The following is a 23,043-nucleotide window of genomic DNA, read 5'->3' as shown; positions in this document are numbered from 1 at the left end:
AATGTGCCATTCAAAAATGATGCAGTTGATGGTTAAGATTGATTAATCCGAATAATCGCGTATGTATATTCGGAAGCCCTTTGCATAAGTGATGAAGGACTTCTGTCCGAAATGTACTGCTTCTCTGGTTAATTTGTGTACCTCACTATAATTTTTCAGACCGCTATGTATGTAAGGAATGAAAAAGAACAGAAATTATTGCAAAATATGTGCACATAAATTAAAGGTTCACGGTTGCAAGAAAACTTGAAACTGAAAAAATGGTCTAGATCCAAGAGTCTTTTTTTCCTTTTTGATAGATAGGACGAAATAGCTGTATATGTTTATGATGTGTTGTCTATGATACCACGTTTTTATTATCTACAGCAGAGCGGAACGTTCAACGCCAGCGCGGCCTTTCCCCGGACGTATTTTGAAGGGACACCATTTCAAAATGGCGTCCGTCACCAACCCAACGTGTAAAATATTTAAGTTTCAGGACACGAGAGCTTCACCCGATCACATATTCCAAGTGGAATCGCAGTGTTTGCACCCGTCGCCGGTTCCGATAGTGATAGATAACGGCTCGTTTCAGACGCGGGCTGGCTGGGCCTGTACGGGCGGTGAGTTCACGCAGCCGCGGCTGGTGTTCAAAGCGGTGGCGGCGCGCAGCAGAGGCGCCGCCCGCAGCCACACGCAGGTGGGCAACGACATCGCCCACCTGGAGCCGCTGCGCTGGCTCCTCAAGACCCCCTTCGACCGAAACGTTGTGGTTAACTTTGAGATCCAAGAACTTCTGCTCGATTATATATTCATTCACCTCGGGATCGAAACGGAGGTGAGTGTGTGTGCTGCACTGTGGATCAGTGTGTGTGTGTCCCGTCCTCTCCAGTATTGTGTCCTTGTGCCCGCAGGGAAACGTGCAGCACCCGCTGGTGCTCACCGAGGCGCCCTGCAACCCACTCCACTGCAGGCAGATGATGTCGGAGCTGCTCTTTGAGTGCTACGGGGTCCCGCAGGTCTCATACGGGATTGACAGCCTGTTCAGCTTCTATTACAACAACACACAGTGGGGGCTGGAGCCTCCTCACACCGGTTTGGTGGTCTCCTCCGGATATCACTGCTCCCATGTGCTTCCCTTCATCAACGGCAGGTGCAAATCACCCCTTCTTTTACATCTCTAGGGTTATTAGTATATGTAATTATAATTCTTAGCATTATACTTTTACCAAGACCTTTAATATATAGTTTCTGATGGCACAGCTTTTACTGAAGTTTCTAAAAAAAAGTCTTTAACTCTTTATAAATGCAGCTATTCATTGATGACTCATTTAATACCAGCTAAGAACAACAGTAGTGTAGATTCGGTTAGTGGTAACACTCGACGTGAGGACATGACCACAAGTGCTAACATTTCTGACACACCAACCTGCACAACTTGGGCTGACAGGGAGAAATAAAGTTGTGAAGTTACATTAATGGCTTTGAACATCTGGGGCTTAAGATGTATATTCAGAAGCCCTTTGCATAAGTGATGAAGGACCTCTGTCTGAAATGTACTGCTTCTCTGGTTAATTTGTGTACCTCACTATAATTTTTCAGACCTCGTAAGTATGTAAGTACACTGCAGTTAGTTACCTGGAATTTTCTTCAGATTTTTATATGAAGCACTTTAAGCTTTCTCAGGTGTTGAAGGGTTTACTAGACTGAAAATGTTACAATATGTCGTGACAATATGCAGACTGGATGCAGTAAACTGTAAGCGGGTCAATGTTGGAGGGAGTCACACAGCAGCCTACATGCAGAGACTTCTGCAGCTGAAATACCCTGCACACCAGACAGCCATCACCCCCAGCCGCATGGAGCAGCTCCTGCAGCACCACTGCTACGTCGCAGAGGATTATCAGCAGGGTAAACACCACCTTAGTCTCACCTCCACCTACCATAGAGCTTACACGCTTCGCCTCCACCTACCATAGAGCTTACACGCTTCACCTCCACCTATCATAGAGCTTATACACCTCACCTCCACCTTCCATAGAGCTTTGGGACACTTGGCTACCAAATTATGTGTTGGCACAGGGCCGGCGCCAGAACATATACAGTGAGGGGGCGTCAGAAAATTTCGGGGGGGGCGAACGTAAGTTGTTGAGGGGGGGGGGGGGGGGGGGGGGGGGGGTGGCGAACGTAAGTTGTTGTTGAGCGGGGGGGGGGGGGGGGGGGGGGGGGTTGCGTGTTGTCGAGCGGCACCATGTAGCAATTGTTGTAAAATAAATGGATCTTATTTTTTACATTGAGGGGGCGGGACACCTCGCCTGAGGGGGCAACGCCCCCATTCGCCCCCCCCGTGGCGCCGGCCCGGTGTGTGCAATATACGATTAGCACTTAACTGTTTCCAAAAGTACATGAGGTGCAAAAGTGTGTAGAGAACATCTTTAATGAGGTTTATTTGTATCTGTTGGACTAGGCAAATTAAAGAGGTTCAGTCAACAGTAACTTATAGAATAACAATAATAATGAATAATATAATGGAATATAAATGACAATTTTAGATGTAGTTAGGGGGCCAGTGCAAATGAATATGAAGTAATGTATGTATTTGTGTGTCATTAATGCTGATGTCACCATGCTATCTGCTGTATTGTTATTGAGGTCCATGGAATACAGACATTTCTGTGAAAAATGTATGTCAGAACAGTGGCAAACTAATGGACCAATCAACTTTTCACTTGATAAATTAATGCAGTGGTTCCCAAACTTTTTCTGCCGTGCCCCCCTTTAGTAGATGAGAATATTTTTGCGCCCCCCCTACACCCCCCCCCCCCCCCCCCCCATATTGACTAGGGATGTGTTGAAAACTTACAAAAACAATAGGTTCACAACTTTGGTCAAACATGAAAAAAATAAACTGCAAGAAACATTTTAAATGGTTCAAGAATTCTAAATGTAATTTAAAATAAATAAGGAGATGAAATAAGAGAAACAGCAATACATATGCGGCTAGTTTGCAAGCGCAGACATCACGCAGAGCACAAAGCATGTAACGGCCAGAAATATGTGTACTGTCTCTTTAAGGGAGCGAGTTGAGCGTGCGTATGGAATATTGTTTTTTTAGCTTTCCGCCGTAGACCGAGTCAGACCACTGCTCTTTAATTTATTTCTGTAAGTAACGCATTAAATGAGCTTTGGACAACTCACCAGTTCATGTATGAACAGTGAAGTATTGCTGGAGCCCAGGTTTATTTTGGTCAACCAGCAAATAAACGGACTAAGTGGAATACCACCAGCGCGAGTATTAGGGTTGAACTAACTCCGAAAAGCAAGCAATACAAGCATATAATTAGAGTGAATAGATCTGTTTTTATGGATCGGTCACATTGTCCCCGATACCCGATCTAGAATTTTTTCAGATATTAATATCGGAATCGGTGCATCCCTAATATTGACACATGTGCACGTTTTACTTTCAAGCTCCGCGCCCCCCCTGCAATAGCTCCGCGCCCCACCTAGGGGGCGCGCCCCCCACTTTGGGAACCACTGAATTAATGTCTGAGTTTCACATGATTGTTCATGAACCCAGTGTTGCGCTGGCAGCTAACAGCGATGTACCTGTGTAATGAGTGATGTGTGCTGCTGCCCCTCAGAGCTGGAGCGGTGGCGGAGCGGGCAGTTCTACGAGGCCGAGGTCCACCGCATGCAGCTGCCCTTCTCAGGGAAGAGCTACGCCAGCGTGGAGGACAGGCAGGAGAAACGCGTGCAGCAGCTCCGCAGACTGGAGGAGATCAGCAACCGGCACAGAGAGGAGCAGATCCAGCAAGACCAGGAGAGACTGGACACACTGCTGGCCGTGCAGGTACACACACACTAGTGTTGTCAAAAAAATCGATATATCGATACATATCGATACTGAGCATTCTGAAACGGTACAATACTCGTTTCTACAAGTATCTATTCTTTTTATATAAAATGCGCTTTCGTTTGACCCACCCAAGCTGCCGTAATGCACAGAACAGTTGGTAATGCTGAAATGGCAGCTAAAGCAAATGCATTGTGTTCGCAGCTCGTCTTAATAAACAAGGAAAGCAGCAGAAGTGCTGTGTGGAAATACTTGGAAAACCGAAGGACATGAACAAGCCAGTTTGCAAGCGGTACTTTCGGAACATTTCAACGAAGGGCGCTAAAGCCTGGTTTATACTTGACGGAGGGTCCGCGCGGCGAAAATGACGTAATCGCAGTGGCCTTGCGCGCTGTCGATTCACGAGGTCGTGCACCTCTCGAATTTTGTAACTGCGCACGCAGGGTTCAGGGTTCAGGGTTCATACACCTTTACAAGGTGGAATTCAAGCACTTGTACGTCACTTTAAAGGTCCATTTCAATATTTCCCAGCACGTTAAATTTAATAAAGTTTAATATTTATACATATACTCGAAATGATTCAAAATAATTCGCTTTTTATCACATTATTTAATGGTGGTTTATTTTCAAAATGCCCAATCTTCACGTCTTCACGTTTTCTCATGTTTCATCCTGGAATTACAAGAGGCTCGTATTTGTTAACCTAATACAAGAGAACTGTTCAGTCAGACAGATATTGGTTGTGAAATGAAGTTACAATTTCAAGCATTTTCAAATACTTTAGCCTAAATTCCAGCACTTTTCAAACCTGAAACACAAAGCAACATTAAAATTCGTCAGATAAATGTTCCTTCCCCTGTTTTTGAGGAGTGTTTATATTACCACATATCGTTTCGGACAAGCGGTTCACGCGAGGTGTGCGGACTCGCGTGCTACGGTCACTCGCAAAAGTATAAACCTAGCTTAACACAACGAATCAGGCCAAACACCTGAAGGACCGGCACACAGATTTGTACAAAGAATTCCAAGAGGTTGGTGATTATTCCCATTTCTACAGCATACAAGATTATGTGTCCGATTATGGTATCCTAGCAAATGTTTGTTATATTCTTGGTTTAAGAGCCGTAAGTGCGACATCATACAGGGAGAAAAAAAGAGTGATCGTACTACAACGGATCAATCATCTATGAATACTGAACTCTACTCTAATACTGAAGTTTTAGTTACTTTAAAGTTGTTTAAAGTATACTTAAAATACACTTTTTCCACTAGCCTTTTTTGACTTCTAAATGTGAATTCCAGAGTGCACTACTATTATTTATGTTAATTTATATTAACGTGCAATTTATTTTTCTGTTTTAATGTGGTAGGGACTACACATTTTATTTATTTGACATTTGTGAAACAAAATACAATATTCATTTGTTTGTTTATTAAAAAAAAGGCTTTAAAACGGAAATGTGCACAGTATCTGACTTTGGTATAGAAAATGGTATCGAATTTCAATATTTTTTTAAGCATCGTATCGAAGTTGTAATTCTTAGTATTGTGACAAGCCTAACACACACACACCAGTGTTAATTTCGTTGACGAATAATTTTCGTCATAGTTTTCGTCAACTAACCTTTTTTTCATGACGAAAACGAAACGATAACTAAATAAATCAGTAAGTAATCCAATCAGAACTAACGTCTTCACATCGCACAGAACCCGGGAAGACCATACCAGCCAGTGAACTGTGGCCACTCATGAAATTCAACTCGAAGTTAACTCGACAATGTCAGCAGGGAGTAAGATAAGAGGCAATATATAGACACATTTCTCCTTTGACTTTGAGAAAAACATGACATCTGAGGGCTATGGCATTGTTGTTTTTATGAACTCCATAAACTCCATATGTTTTCAGGTAGAGCGGGCCAACTGATCATCAATGTTTTGTTAGGTCAATAAAGTTGTTTGGAAATTTGTTTTGTATATATTGCACATACAAACAATAATATTCTGTAACTGGTTAATAAATGTTTCATTTTGTGAAGGGTATATAATGACTATTACACCATTTATATTTTAGTCAACTAAATTCTTTTGATAATTAGTCAACTAAATTCTAATTGATAATTAGTGGACTAAAAGTAGACTAAGACTAAAAACAAATCCAATGACTAAATTATGACTAAAACTAAATGACATTTTAGTCAAAAGACTAAGACTAAAACTAAATCAAAAATTGCTGTCAAAATTAACACTAACACACACACACACACGTATGCACACACACATTCACTTACACACATACTCACGCACACACACACACATACACACACACAATCACACACACACACTCACACACACACACATTCACATACACACATATTCCACAAAGAAGGCGATGTACACAGGTAGAATCTGTAGTGTAGTAAGAGCGTGTGTGTGTTTGTGTGGTGTGTTGTGTAGGAGCTGCAGGAAGAGGGCGCTGTGGTGTAGTAACCGTGTGTGGTGTGGTGTGGTGTGTAGGAACTGCAGGAAGAGGGTGCTGTGGAGCAGTTTCACAGGCGCTTGGTGGAACTCAACATGGACTCTGCTGAGGAGTTGCAGGCGTACATCCACAAACTGAGTCTAAGTGTGGAGCAGTACAGGCTGGCCAGACCAGAGGTGTGTGTGTTTGTGTGTGTTTGTGTGTGTGTGTGTGTGTGTGTGATTCCTTACCTGTGTGTGTGAAGGCAAATATGTCTTCTTATTATTATAATCATTATTATTATTTTACAGACAGAACTATATCATATCATGATCAAGAACAGTGAGCTAAATTATATTTTTTAGTCTTGGGTTTGCTGTTTTAATTTTAAGAAATGTACAATCTAGTTCACATGGAACAGTTTCTCCTAGTTTTGTTCTGGGGACAGCAAAAATGAGTGTGTGTGTGTGCGTGTGTGTGTGCGTGTGTGTGTATGCGCGTGCGTGCTTCCTCTGTTGTTCTAGATCACAGACTTGGAGCAGCCTGTAGATGAAGGTGATGGAGTGTGTGGGATGGAGGCTGATTTAAGTGATGAGCCTGAAAAAGTGGATGTGGTCCAGGTGACATCACGTTGCTTCTCTTAGCACTGGGTCTCATGTATCCAGTACAGTCGCCAGTGCTCTGTGTGCTTGGCAGAGCCATTACCGGTCACATCAGAACCTTTTCAGAATACTGCACCTCGTACATGTGCCCTTGTGGTGGTGCCTGCTGACCTCTGACCTTCGGCCCCTAGCCGGTGTTCAACGTGGCTGAGTACCACCAGCTGTATGTGGGAACGGAGAGACTACGTGTCCCAGAGGTCATGTTCCGCCCCTCTCTGATCGGTGAAGAGCAGATGGGCCTCACTGAGACGCTGCAGTTCGTTCTGGATCAGTGAGCATCTGTCCTCCGAACATCCCACACCCACAACATCAGACCTAACAGCAAGTTGGCAGTAGTGTGGTTTTAAAATTTGAATATGGAGATTCGTTTAAAAGTGAATTATTCGTCATTATTTCACTAGGGATGGTAAACATTACATTATTACAATTAATAACTAATAAGAGATTGAAATTATTAAACAGCTGGATGATTAATTTGAATATTGGCCCAGATGTGCTGATTTATCACTTTTACTGTAAAAAATTTAGTTTAAAGTTTAAAATGTAAAAACATGATTCAAAACTTTGACCAGCAGATGTCACTGTTTTACATCAGTGCTCTCATCTTCCGAGACACATGTGTAACCCATACTGTAAAACCACGACTAACTTGTAGATCAATTACCACTGGGCAAATCAGCCATTATCGTCTCTAGTAAAGCAGGTCTTGCAGCTTTGCAAACGGCCCAAGCTGATCTATCTACTCACTACTGAGGAACGTTTGCAGTCAGAGATTAAATAACGGATATTTAGCTTGTGTGATGTATAAGCAGGTAGCATCCTGCTTGAACGGTGTGCTACGTTGGTTCTAGGTACTCCCCTGAAGAGCAGGCGGCCCTGTCTGGGAACGTGTTCCTGACTGGAGGACACCTGCTGTACCCAGGCGTGAAGGAGCGAGTGGAGAGAGACCTGCTCTCCTGCAGACCCTTCCAGTCACACTTCAAGGTGAAGGACACACACACATATTTTTTTATTTTAAAAATAAAGTGCTCTGTAGAAAATGAGAATGAGGTGAGCGTTGGGAGAACAGAATGAGACTCAGACAAGGGGAACGTTCAACAGAAACAACAGTGTGCCGTGGCACAGAAGCATAATAAAATAATAAAGATGAGATCTAGCAGCTCAAAAACGTTTTTGCTAAATATAAAGTTCCAAAAACACTTTTGAACTATTTAAATAGAAAATTATAGTTAATTTAGTGCATCAAGTAAAAGTGCATAGTTAAAAGTAGAGACAATGCAGTTTAATTAAAGGCATTACAAAATAAGAACTTATAATTTAACTTTTAATTTAACTAATTTCTTGAAAGTGTTTAAGTCGTCAAGTGTCTTCCATTCATCTGGAAGTGAATTCCAGAGTTTGTGGTCATGGTGGTAAAACGTGTGTGAGCTCTTTAGCAGAGGTGGGGACTCGAGTCACATGACTTGGACTCGAGTCAGACTCGAGTCATTAATATTAAGACTTTTGACTTGACTTGAAAAAATATTCAGAGACTTAGACTTGACTTGGACTTTTACACCAATAACTTGGGACTTGAATTGGACTTGAACCTGTTTACTTGCAAAGACTTGATTTTTTTACCCCAAATCTGAATTTTAAAACGCATATTAATATTTATAAAGTGCACCCCATTCATTTCCGTCCTTCTGACGCAGACCGCTGTTTGTTCTCTGCTTTTCCACACTCTGTACGTTGTGTGTGTGTGTGTGTGTGTGTGTGTGTGTGTGTGCATGAGCTGCAGCACAACCAATCAAATGGGGGGGGGGGTCAGCGAACGTGAATTGTTACCGGGCGGGGTGTAAAATGGACACAAATTCCATCTTATATGGAAAGTATTATATCGCGATCGATCGATCGCCAGTGGTTGGTGCCAGAGCGAACTAGTAACTCATTGAATCATAGATAAGGATCAGAGGTAAATAAACTAGATTTTTTTTTCGGCGTGAGAAATCGGATGTGTGGCGTGTGAGCGTGTGAAGACGGTCAAATGCGTGTGTCTCACGCTCAATGCGTGAGAGTTGGCAACCCTGGGTTCTGTATCTGAACTCAGGGAAGAGAGCCTCTCTCTGTCACCATCATATCCAGTTCTATCTCAGCATGGATTGTGTATTTAAAGACATCTACGTCGAGAAAAAAATATATTGACAAAAGTGGAGCGAGTTTTCAGCTATGGGGACATCATTCTACGGCCTCATCGTGCACAAATGACATACAGACTTTTGGCCAGTTTGGTCTTTTGCAAATGCAATGCAGAATAGTTTACTGAAATGTCTAAAGTTGCATTCCTGATTCCTGTTAATTGTTCAGTTCTTATATTTGTTTGTCTTGTGTCACTCACACATGGACACACATGTTCTCCAAGAAACCAGATAAGAGAAGAGAGGGAAAATGCTGTTATGGTTCTTTGAATTGTACTGTGAAAATATCAGCACTTTTTATTTGAACATGGAGTTCTACTTATGACTTTTTCACAGAATATTTATTTCTGGAAAATTGTAGTTTAAAGTATGAATATTTTTGCAGCTAATTTTAACAAATTGAACTGTGCAATAAAGAGGTGTAATTTAAATTTTTTTATACTTTGTGTTTTCAGTTGCACATGTTTTATCAAGATTTGAGGAGAATACAGATTAAAAAAAGAACACATGTCTATTATTTACATTTAAAATATACCTGCAACATTGGTGGTAAAAAAAAAAAAGACTCGAAAGGACTTGAAATTCCAAGTTTCAGACTTGGGACTTGACTTGACTGTTGCCTGTCTTGACTCGAGACTTGACTTGACTTGACTGTCTTTGCTTGAGACTTGACTCGGGACTTGAGGATAAAGACTTGGACTTACTTGAGACTTGCAAAACACTGACTTGGTCCCACCTCTGCTCTTTAGTCACGTGGTGGGTACCACCAGCCTGTTCTTGTCAGCTGACCTGAGGGCCCTTAAGGGTTTGAGCCTCATGACCGTACTGCTGAGATACAGAGGGGCAAGACCATGTAAACACAGGGACGCAGTAGTAGTCACTTGTGTAAGACCCAAGTAGCCAGTGCATCTTTTTAAGGATTGGTGTAACTTGCTGCTGGTGAACTGCTGCACTTTAATGGACGTGCAGATACATTACTGCATCAGAGCCCTCACACGCCCAACCATAATGCATTCGGCTCTGTTGTGACTGAATTTCAGGAAATTCTGACCCATCCAGGACCTGATGTCTTCAAGACATCAAGTTAGTGGAACCCCATGGGTCATTGATTAGGGACATTTTATTCTATATATATTATATATAATTGAGTACTGGGGATCACCACTGAATTGCTCACGGCTTTTAGGGCTGCTGTCACCCAGGGCAACATAGTACTTCTGACTGGACAGATATGAATGGGACCCATTTAGAGCAACACCAATTAGGCCAACCCAGTCTCCTACAGGGATTATCAGAATACAATGGTCTACTGTGTCAAATGTAGCACTAAGGTCAAGAAGACTTTGGTTAGTGAATTTTCTGTGCTGTTCTTTGGTTAGCGAGGTTTGTCTGAGCATGTTAATTGAGCATATTTAATTTAAACACTAGTTAATGACATTGATTCCTGTAGTTTCATAGTTGTAGTCAAATAGCTTCAGTTGATTCAAAGTGCAGCTGGTGGAGTTGTCACTAGGAGCAAAAGAGAAGATCTTATCAGCCCTATTATGTCCTTACACTGGTGATCACAACACTATAGAGTTGACTTTAAGGTATTATTGCTGGTCTATCAATTGCGTAATGGCACAGAACCATGGTGTAGTGTATCTAACGTGCTGAAGGGTTCTGAGCCAAGCACAACTCTCAGGTCATTGGTCAGTTAGTCCTGCCTAAGGTGAAAACTAAGCGTAGAGTGTTTAGCTGTTATATTTGTGTTTTAAATGTTGTATCTATTATTTTAAATGGAACCAGTTGTTGGAGGATATTGGAACATCCCCAACACTTGTTTTTAATTAGATCTTTATAATCTAAAACTATAATGCGAAACTAAATCCGTCCTCATTGGCTAGGCTTGCCTCAGGTCCTGCAGCAATCCACTTTTAACTAAGTACTAGAGTGAATTTTTATTTTTAAATGTATTTTATAATATTTTAATTTATTCTTCCTATGTTTGATAAGATATAAAATGTATGCATTTATAGCTTTATATTTTCATTCAGGTTTTATCTCTTTAACCTGTGATGCAGAGTTGATAGCGTTTTTAAAAGACGTGAAACTTATCGTTGAAAACAACATATGCAACCGGACTGGTTCAGACACAACAAACAAAGGACACGACACAGACACACACTTAGATACACAGACACTAACTACATGTCACGTGTGACATATCGCACTAACAAGACAAGGGACAGGTGAAACGGGTAACAGACACACGTGTACGCGCAAACACAGATGGACGAAGACATGCAGACAAGCCCAAAGGAAAGAGTCGGGGACAAAGTCCCCCCGGGACCGGCTGCAGGTCCAGTGGGACGTCCCTCGCACGCAGTAGCTCCAGGAGTCCCTGGGGGACACGCTCTACTCGCTGGGTGCTCCTCGTCCTCGCCGTCCCAGCCTAAGGTGTTGGACGTCTCCTCTGACTCAGTAGGGGACGTCTGGACGTGATAACGGTGGTGGCGCCCCCAACAGGATACCGTCAGGTTTCTTAAAGACATTTATTGAAACGGATCATTGAACACAACATGTGCAACAAGGGAGCAGTTCACAACACAGAACAAAGAAAACGTCGCAGACACCCACTTAAATACACAGACAATAACAACGTACACATGCCACATATCACGGTAAGAAGACGAGGGACAGGTGGAACGAGTAAAACACATGCAGGCAGACTTGTACATGTAAACACAGACACGGATGAGTGAATACACACACACACACAAGCCCAGAGAAGCAGTAACCTTTCTTTTTATTTCTTTAAAGTAACTTTAGTCCATTTTTGCTTACTTTTTAACACATTGCATCTGTAATGTTTTACTTTACTTGGATAATAGATCCTGGTATACTTCTATATGTAAAGTTATCGTGAATAAAATAATGATCAGTCATTATTTTCATAACTAGCAGATCACCAAATTCATCATGGAAGCCTGTGTGATATCTAGGGGGATGTTAAGGGGCAGTCATTAGAACAGACTAGAAGTAATCATTAGAACTACCATTAAGCCCATTGGCAAGATAATCCAAAGGTCTGTATTACTCAAAACATTGTTACGTTAGATGTATCTTATGTCTTCAATACATGCTTGTCCTTCTCTTCTTTTAACGGTTCTTGGAAAACTGAGAGAACATTATTGAGGTGGGTTGGTTCGTTTAGTTTGTGATTATCGTCTCTATTGAGCCGTTTTTAGTCCGAAAAACGATATCCTACTCATTGTCTTCGCCTGTTTGGCCTGTCGTGAAGGCTTTGCTAGCTATCAACGTAACAAGAACGGCATCATTTAACATGTAATTATTCACTTTGACCAGGTTTAGCAAAATCAAGCAGTTCTAACCACCGTAATTATATACAAATTAGCTCATGCTAAGGTAACAAAATGTATGGGAACTTTGGTGGAATCTACTTACTTTTTGTTACCATTTCAAAGTGTGGATGGTGTAACATGTAGTGTATTTATGCTGATAGCCAGTGTAACTCCTAATCAGAAACTCTTCACGTGTCATAATGAGCACACATCATCAGGTGTCTTTATGAGCACATCACGTTGCTATGTGCTAATAATGACCCATGGTGATATGTGCTCATTATGACACGTGATGATGATATGCTCATAATGACCTGTGATATGTGCTCATAATCACACGTGATATGTGCTCATAAATGACCTTTGATGATATGTGCTCATAATGATATGTGGTATGTGCTCATAATGACACATATGTGCTCATAATGATGTGATATGTGCTCATAATGACACATAATGTGCGCTCATAATGACATGATATGTGCTTATAATGACCTGTGATTAAATGTGCTCATAATGACCCGTGATTAAATGTGCTCATAATGACCCGTGATGGTGGCCAAGCTGCTCATATTCATGTGCAGTCCTGTTCAAATAATGAATTGCAACTTATTTCTATAGAATGATGTGTCTAATTTCCTCTCCCTCTTTCTGCTTCTACATGTTTGCAGCAGCAGTGACCAGAACTGTAAATACCATCAGGAGACTGTACAAAAAGCCTCTGTATCTAAGATGATGATGTAAATAAGATGTAAATACCATCAGGAGACTGTACAAATGCCTCTGTATCTAAGATGTCAGAAAAGTGTAAGTAACCTCCTGGTCTTCTGCCCCCCAGGTGTCCCTGTCCTCCCAGCCGGCTCTAGACGCCTGGTTTGGGGCGCGGGAGTGGGCTCTCAGGCACCCGGTGGGCTCCCAGGGCTGGATCAGCCGACAGGACTACGAGGAGAAAGGGGGAGAGTACCTGAGTGAACACTGTGCCTCCAACAACTTCATCCCCATAAGACTCAGCAAACCAGCCCAGCGGGCCGGAGAAGGAGCCCTCTGTACCGCAGAACGCCCACAGGACGGTGGCCCTTCTGCTGGGAGTTTGGACAGCGATGTGACCAATACAGTCGGACTTTAGGGCTCACGGCGTCCCAGGGATGGGGTCGTGTCCCCTCCGGCTCCCCCACGCTGCTCAAGTCACATGATGAACTGTGATGAAAGGACCTGTTAAGAGATGCTTATTGTGAAACCTAAATTTTTTTTCTTTGGATTTTCTATTTTTTTTACATGCAGTTGAAACAATTTAGGATGTTGACATCATTTGGTTCTGCAAAAACCAAATAAATATAATTAATAATTAATGTTGTGGCTGCCATATCTCTGTAATCTAGAAGAGACTTCACACTACATGATTGTAGCCCTGATTTTCCAATTTTTTAGATTGCTAAGAAAAATTCCAAATTGGAGGCAAATTGGCATTTGCTTGGAGGCCTGAAAATTGGCTCCTGATTGCTATGTGAGAATTGTTTGAAGAGACCGAGAGGCTCCGCAAATTACACCAACAACAAAATTCCCAATTCCAAGACTGAAAGTTGCGGAGGGTGAACAGTTCAGCAATCTGGTGACTTTGAAAAGCCTGCAGTGTGTCTGTGGCTTAAGAGGCTCCCTAAACATGAACACCTGCAAGGCACATGAGTGGGACACCCCCCCCCAAGTCCAAATGGCCATGAGTGGGACACTCCCAGGTCCAAATGGGAGGAGCCACAGAGTGATGGAGAACAAGCCGCATATCCAGCCAAACATGATCGTGGACAAGATGCAGAAGACAACGGTGGTCATGGACGTGGGACGCGGGACGTGTCCCAGTCATACAGTCTGTGCATCCAAGTGAGGAAAACAACCGAAAGAAGAATTATGAGATGTTGGTAAAATACCAGGAATTGAAATTCAAATCGCTGATATTAAAATTCTGCACCACTGCAGATAAACAACCTTTTAAAATATTGTTGTGTACAGTATTGTTGTGTACAGAACTTGTATAACATATTTAACTCCACAGTGCTGATGCATTCAGTTTTCACAAGGTGGTGCTGTTTCATAATTATTTGTTCCACCACTAAACCAACCCCTGAGGCATATTGATGGATACAGGGGCACATTCGGATCAGAATTAGACTTTACTCTCCAAGTATGTTTCCAGATACAAGGCGTTCATCCTCAGTCTCACAGTGGCGCATAGTACACAGTATAAATGAGCTGACAATAGAAATCACACAGCAGTAACAGTGATATCTGTGACTCACACAGATGTAGCAAATATCTGTATCCACACAGACATGTTGGTGAAGAGTGAAGTGGTTGGGTGGACGGTCGCAGTACTATTAAATCATGAACATAAGATAATCAGCGTTAGTCAGCGATAATCATCATACTCACATCCTGGTTCTGTGTGCAGCGTGGGCAGGTCAGCACACTGAGTATCGTGAGTTCCCTTTCTTTACAGAAAAGGAATTTGGATAAAAGAAAATTACGTATTTTAAAAGAAGGTTTGGTGTATTTTGAATAAACAGAATAGAAATATAACAATAATGCAAAGCGCTTTCTGTTATCTCACAGATTGTGAGCTAAATATAGATATAAGGTACTAGTAAACCGCCTGAATCATTTTGAATATACTTGGTGTTACATCTGAAAGTAATCATAGTAAAAACACATGATACAGACAAGGTTGCTGATGTACATTTATTATAATCTACTTCTGTGTGACATAGATGTCTTAACATCTACATGCGTGTGCTTGTTTGTACACCCTTAGCCCAGGGGTTTCCATAATCCACAGAGCAGTTGAACTCTACTACAAAAACCTTGAGGTACAAGTTCATGTGTCTCACCTGGCCTTGGTATGTCAAAAGCTGGATTTGTACAGTGAAAGCAGCACCTTATTCAAGGACTGAGAAATGGAGAAAGTCTTTTTTCACAAGGTCTTTCATGATCTGTCTGAAATGTCTTGTTTAACAGATTGAATATTTTAAGCTTGCTAATGGTTCTGTTGCTCAAAATAGCTGATTGTAAATGACATGTTCAGATGGACGAGGGGGACAGGATTTCAAATTCATTATTGGGCTGCTTGTTTGGGAAGTGAAATAGTGTTCTTCATCATGCTCAAATCAGGATACATTAGACGGTTGATTCTTCTCTGCTCAAGTGCATTGACCTGAAGGTCAAAAGACAGAACACAAGGTGCAATTTTTGTGGCAAAATGTATTAACACAAGTCACCTTACTGGTCTGTTTTTCCCTAATCTAATGAAAGTGATTAATCTGAACAGCTCAGTGAAAAAGGTCAGCAGTGGTGAACGTGGCTCCTGTACACCAGGAAGGTTGGACTGGAAACGTTATGTAGCCTACTGCCATGGTGTAAGCAAAATGCTTTTTTCAGGCATTATATTCCGGTTTTGAGTTGATATAGGGAAAGTTAAACACCCACAAGATCACGGATCATTCAATTGGATCAGGCTACACCAAATGTATATAAACCTATACATTTAATTCACGTTAAGATCAGTGTGTGTTGTGACAGATCATATTTTCTTTCAGACAACAGACATGCAGTGATGTACATGATTAAAATCCTATTTAAATTATGAACTTCAGCACATTTTACCAAGATAAAGCACGTCATTTTGAATGTAAAAAATATGCACGTAGACACGTGGAATCTTCCATCATAGGCACAATTCTACAAAACAAATCTGATTATTTTTTCCTTGTCATTATTCACTGACATTCATGTGAGACACCATTTGATGGACACAGTTGTACTGACCTTGAGGTTTGGGATTTAAATACCAGAATACTTTCTCATAAAGCCCATTGTATATACATTTATATTTTGTATCTCTCTATTAGTACACGCCTACTGCAGTTATATGATCGTGTCTTAATACAAGAAATGCGTTCATATAACTTTATGCAAAACCAGTGTAAGTAATTGTGCTAGTAACACTAAGTCAAAAGTACATTGTTGATTTACGTGTGACCATTACGTGTAAACTTACATCGGAGTGTACATAAAGCGTTGTGGTAAAACACGCTTTTATACTTAGTGTAAGCCACCCTTTACCTCACAAACTCTTTACCTTCGACTGTCATATATGCGGGATTTGTGGTAAGTTGGCCTACAGAAAACTATAAACATTACTACCGAAATCGTATTTTCACTGTGCAGCCACGGCGTGATCCTATTGGGTCCCGGCCTTACTCATTTACATATTGGGGCGGAGTTGTCTTCTAAAATCTACTTTCGCGTGTCTTCCTGTGATAACACTATTTTGTCCTGAGGTTATGGTTAGATAAGATATTTTTTCTTTCATATGTTCATACAGGTTTTTATGTTTAGGTTGTTTAAGTAGTACGAACCGTGAGAAAAAAATATCCCCAAAGGTAACATTAGTTATAACAAGCGATTTAGGTACATTTTAGTGGTTTATTAATATAGGCGTTATTCTGCTATTTTAAGATCAGCGGAGAACAGTTCATTAGATTATAACTGACTCGTCAGGCTTTACATTGTAAACAGTCTCTCTCTCTCTCTCTCTACCTCCCCCCCTCTCTCTCTCTCTCTCTCTGTCACTCCCTGCCGTTTCTTCCTCGGACGACAGGTCTATTTTCGTGAAGCACTCTAAAGTAGAAGGCTTAGCGCATAGTTATCTGTTCAAGACATCCACGAACAGCTTAAAATGTCTCAAATATTCTTAAGGATTCGCGAACAAGCAAGGAAGCACCCTGGGGTAAGTTTACTATTTTATAAGGCTATTTTATTGAAATGTTCATTACAGTTATTATTAAATAACGTTTTGCTTCTGTATAAAATGAAATTATATGGCATAGAAAAAACACCAAACTTTGGTATAGAAAAAATGTGACATAATATTATGCATAACTGCATATGCATAATAATGCATGTTATGCCTGTGACACGCTTAAATAAATGAAAGGAGCTTCAGTAAGCATAATTAATAATACTTGTTTTTTGCATGATTGAGTTAAAATTTAGACTTCAATATAAAAACTTGTGTCATGTAAATAGCAGGTAAGTGACTATAATGCTAAATAAGAGCAGAGGAACAAGTGGTTTATTGTGCAGAAAACAGTCATCAAAAATCAACAACACAATTATAAACACGCGCGCGCGCGCGCTCACGCCAGGGCCTGGGGGGGTGTTCTTAGTAATCACCATTTATATTCTCCTTCTACATATTTGACACTTCATTGCGAGATTAATTGCGAACCTGTTCATTAATACGTCATTATGATAAACAACTTTGAACTGTCGATGGAAAACATTTGTACATTCAGCATTTGGACAGCGCCTAACACTCTTGTAACGAAGCTAGTTAAACACATTAGTTTTATGAAACGATTGAAACAGTTTTCCAGAATGAAACTCACGAATAGTCACTTCGATGGTCTTTGTGGAATAAATGTAACCCGATGGCAACAACAGAAATCATAATAGACAACATAATTTAATCTTACGCAATCTCGTATAAAAGCTTAATTTGGTCAGTCAAAACCAGGACAGACAGTTTTGCAACGCAATCTTGTTTGTACCATAAAAATGTTTTTTTAAAGCTCTCTCTCTCTCTCTCTCTCTCTCTCTCTCTCTCTCTCTCTCTCTCTCTCTCTCTCTCAGCTCATTCCACAGTTTTTCTTCATATGTCTAGGGATGGGAGGAGCTGCAGTTTATCTTTGTCGTCTAGCCATGGGACCCCACGTTACGTAAGGACAACACGCTCCGTTTCGTTCATGTATTTCTGCAGGTTCAGAAATGTTACTGTGATTAAATGTAAGCTGGATAAACACGTAGCCACGTACCCTGGCAGTCGGGTGTCTGTGTACTTTAGCCTTCGTACACAGAGCCTGTTTTATTTGTTTGTTAACATTTTGCTTGTCCTGCTTTGGTGGTCCATGGCTTCTGTCTCTTTGCTATTAAATCACTAGCTGGAACAAGACTAGCAACCCTGAGCCCTGGAACCAGCTCAGTCCAACCTACCAGTACAAGGTACGCGGGCCAAAAATGTGTTCTCGTATTAGCCAAACAACAGCCATCCTTGTCCAGAAGAGAACAAAACATTTTCAATTTGTTATTTTTTGTAGTTAAAATATTTTTCGTGTACATATTGGATTTAATTTATTGTCCACTGGCTTTTTCCCGCGTTTCTCATATTTCACATGACATGACAGTTTGCATATTGTTCTCGTCCCTAGTTTCTTGCTGTCAATACAGACTACAAGAATCTGAAGAAGGAGGGGCCTGACTTCTAAACCTCTATACTGGATCTTTATACTGCCGAAACAACTGTCTGCCTAACTCCCTTTTTAAGGAAAGAGAAAATAACTTTTAAATCTTTGTAGCTAATGTGAAACAGTGCTTGATCCTGGCAGGGCGGGTGATTGGATGGCTGGAGTCTTGGTTGTTTGCAGCATTCAGCCAATCAGTGTGGATTATGATTTGCTTGACAGTATTGACATGATGGAAACAATAATCGTGAGTAGTTAGTGTGATTAAGATGGCTGACTCTTGAACACACCGCAAGGTCACAAAAACAATAAATAGGCTACATTTGTCAAAATAGTAAAAATCACAAGTTAAACTAATTTGATTTCCATGCTCAAGCATTAAAGACAAATTATGAACTTTGGGTTACATCTTTATAAAACTTCTATATTAACATATTTGTATAATCATCTTTATATCACAGCTTTAAGTTCCAGAACAAGAATAATTAAGGTTTCTTCATGTTTATACTCCTAATTATTTTAAAATATTCATCAAATGTCAAATAAACTTCCAAAATGCATTTAGTTTTAGATGAGTTGATTGGATAAACATAATACTGAATGTTATAATGCCTACATTATCACCCTAATCTTTTGCATGCTTGATATGTTTAATTACTGTCTGCTGTTTACTTTATAGACTGCTTTCATAAACACTTGCATGTGAACAGATTGTTTAGACACACTGTCCATTATCTGCTGATAAGCTGAATATTGCTGTGTAGTTGGTACAAGATCTGGCTCAAGTGTTATTCATGCAGGATCTACCACTAACCTTATGGACCAATAGAAATTTACTATTTACGTTTATTCTAGTAGTAGAATGGTGCACTCATTAATATTCAGAGGTGGATTCAGGTCAGACTCAGACAGGTCAGTTCAGACTCACTAATATGCAGGGATGTATTCTCCAGTAAAATTTATGGAGTGAATTTATATTTTGTCTAAACCAAAAATGTAAATTTATATATACTAAGGTGACAGAAAACTATACAAAGGTGATTATATTTTCTAGTTTCTTTAATTTCTTGCTATGTCTAGCACTAGTCACTGGGGAGCCGTTGAGTATAACGCACATTTATTTCATAAATATCTACTGTCTGTTAGTTTAGTGATGCAAAGATATTGTGGACATTATATTATCTATTCCCAACAATAAAGAGTGTTTAATATATACCTGCTAAGCCTCTGATCATGTTTCTCCATTGTGTTTGTCTTTACCGGAAATGCGTGGACTTGTATGCAGCAAGAAAGCACCAAGATAAGATCTGTGTTGGGCCTTTGATCTGCAAAGAACACGTGTTGTGTGGTGATGGATGTATGGAAAGATCTCCTTGTTAGTGTTGATTTGATGAACAGCAGGACAGAGACAGCCGAACGTCCTCGTGCTACTTGGGAGACGTGACCACAAGGCATGAGGAACCACCTCAAAGATCATCATTCAAGCTTTTTAATGCCCATGTGAAGTGTCAAACATCAAACACTGTCTTCCTTTAGGGTTGAAGGTTTGTTGTTCAGTCTAACGGCAGCAGACTCCAGATCTCTCCAGTCTGTTCTGTCTTTGAGCTCGGAGAGCAGTCCCGAACTGAGACAGGAGCGTACTAGCAGCAGAGGGGGTGAGGTAGTTGTAGGGGTGAGGTGTGTGTGTAGAAGTGCAGGGTGGAGAAGGTGGGGTGTGTATGTGTGTGAGAAGGTCAGAGGCTGATAAGGAATAGAAATGGGTAGAAGCAGTTGGAGATTAGCCAACTGCTACCGGTTCTCCTACGTTCTACAGATACTTCTAAGATATGAAGCTCTACTCGAAGTTTGAAGGAGCAGATAGAAGAATGAATGCTGGATGATCAGACACGTGGGAAACATGAGCCATCTATGCAAACATCTTCTTCTTCATCCTAGACTTACAGTGATTACACTAACAGGAAGAACTATTCTTACAGAGATTAGTCGGGTAATTCAGTATACATGAAAGGCCATTAAAATGTGAGATGTTCAATGTTTTAAAAACATTATTATTGTTGTTGTTGTTATAAAACAATGGTAAGTTAGAAAAAGAAAGTTAAAAAGTTTGTACTCTTTTAATGCTGTGTTATATTTATATCTGGCATACAGCCACAAGAGACTTTCTCCTGTTTAGATGTAATTGCGGGGGGTTTCACGCAGGTCTGTATTTGATTAGGTCTTTCTGTGAGAGTGTAACGTGGGAGGGGGGAGGGGCTAGCAGACCAGAGTTCACCACCAGAAGGCTTTTATTTTCATAGTGAATTCCTCACAGAATGTTCCAATGGCACGTTTCCACCGCAGCCCTGCTTATGAATTGCACAAGTATCAGCTGCAGCTTTTGAGACGTTAACATCTTCCAGTTAGAGCTGAGTTGTCTGCTTGGAGATGCAAGAGGTTTGTCAAACAATTAGCCAAAAACAGGTATAGCTTTCTTTTGATCCACTACCAATGTCGCCCAGAGTAGAAATGAAACCAGAAAAGCCCCGATTTCTATAATTTCTATCTGGAATTCAAAGTAAACCGCTTCAAAGAGCACTTAGTGTTGTAGATGAAGTCTCTCTGGATTTGCACTGTAAACACACAGGTCATGAGAAACTGTCAGAGGGAGGAGTGGAGAACAGATGTGTAGAGTTGAGAATTTGAGTCTTATCCCAACCGGTCTGACTACCACTTTACTTTGTGGAAAACTCTCTGCTAAATGCATTGCTACAAATGCGCACACATGCATTGCAAACGAGCTAAAAATGGTCTTCTATTGTCCCAGTTTTCTTTCTCTGCTCTCTAGAACAGGAAAGAGTCCAAAGGCGCACAGGAAATGTGCTGCCGTCAGTGTTTACATGAGGTCTCCGAGACTTGGTTCAGCCCTCGGTGTATTTTGGAAAGCCGAGCCATTTGAGTTTTATTTTGGACCGTTCCATGCCTAAGAAGCTTAGAGACTTATTCTCTGCCTGCATTTTTTTGTGGGCTATGAAACTAAACATGTCTAGATTTTATTCTCAATTTTGTTTTATTCTTTAATGATGCTCTTAAACTTCACCCATGTTTATGCAACAAAACTAAAATAAGATACAGGAAATGGCTACTTACTAATCCAGTATAAAAAACGGAAAAGTGTTTACATGTTTAATGCATTTTTAATGGTTTAACCCCTTTTTACCACAGTACTGAGACAAAGGTCTATTTTGAAGAAGCCTTTTGTTTCCAAACATGGTTGCAATTAGTTCATCGTTAACATGATGGCTAGAAAATGCTAAAAACATTAATTCAAAACTATGTCTTGGTTCACAGTCAGAATTGATCAGCTCCGATTTTGGCACAACAGAAATTCGATATCGGCGGCTTTGCGCCGAGCCTGTCGTGGATAAGCTGGTAGGCGGGTTTGCTCACATGCTTTGCCTCAACAGGCATGAAAAAGTAACCCCTAAGAAAACACTGCAGTCTTTAACCGCTGTACAGTGCTGCCTACAACTGTAGTTCATTCAGTTGTGGAATGGTGGTTAACAAATATAAATATTCATGGGGTACTATTAAAAATAAACATGTGTTATGGTGTGAAAGTCGAGCAAAACAGCCGAGTACAAACGTGCAAAACAGAGCCGAGTAGGTATTCACTCTAGTGAGGCACTAGTGTGCAGCACGAGAGTACTTAGAGAATCCTGCGGTGCATTTATCATGTCACGTATGTCAGTAGGGTGGAGGCTGGTCCCCTTTCATGTTGAATCTGTGGTCTCTGCATGCGTTTGTTGCATACATCAAAGTTGGATTGGTCTCAACATGCACCCTTAGTGCATTATTATACTGAATCAGTAAAGTGCTGAATGCTGAATGCTTCATGGGAACTGTAAAGAATTTTGACTTTTATCTTTTATCCTTACTTTACTTGAGAAACAAGCCCTTTCAGCCCTCACTGTTTTGTGCTTCAAAAAAGGAACTATTCAGATTCCTTCATCACGGTCCCTGCAAGATGTCACTTGCTGAACTGGAGAAGGAGATCTGAAGTTCATCTGCAGGCCTATAAGGGGAAAGAAAAACCCTAATTGGTTGCTGGCGGCAATGGCACCAGGCTCCATCTTGAAATACAGTACAGCTAAATACCATTTATACCATTTGTCCCCTGATACTGTTTACATTTCTGAGAAAAGAAGGAGTGGCAGGTTTGGGGGGCATTTGGGCTCCAGATCGTGTTCTAAATCAGAATCATACGGGACATGCAAGGAATTATTTTCTTGCTGTGAAATATA

The 23,043-nt window shown here is 40.9% G+C and overlaps 1 protein-coding gene across 1 annotated transcript; it reads left to right on the top strand.

Annotated features, from left to right (window-relative positions):
* The first annotated feature begins 402 nt into the window (after nt 1-402).
* On the top strand, nt 403-14,929 carry actr5 (actin related protein 5). Its single transcript, XM_077003002.1, has 9 exons — nt 403-817; nt 894-1,132; nt 1,721-1,890; nt 3,624-3,832; nt 6,350-6,487; nt 6,815-6,910; nt 7,084-7,223; nt 7,804-7,936; nt 13,312-14,929. The coding sequence occupies exons 1-9, from the start codon at nt 434-436 to the stop codon at nt 13,597-13,599; spliced, it is 1,797 nt and encodes a 598-aa protein (XP_076859117.1). The 5' UTR covers nt 403-433; the 3' UTR covers nt 13,600-14,929.
* The last annotated feature ends 8,114 nt before the right edge of the window (nt 14,930-23,043 follow it).

The sequence above is a fragment of the Brachyhypopomus gauderio genome, chromosome 4 (assembly GCF_052324685.1).
Source record: "Brachyhypopomus gauderio isolate BG-103 chromosome 4, BGAUD_0.2, whole genome shotgun sequence".
Lineage (NCBI taxonomy): Eukaryota > Metazoa > Chordata > Actinopteri > Gymnotiformes > Hypopomidae > Brachyhypopomus > Brachyhypopomus gauderio.
The sequence above is the reverse complement of the archived record's forward strand: the minus strand, read 5'-3'. Positions and strand labels throughout refer to the sequence as shown.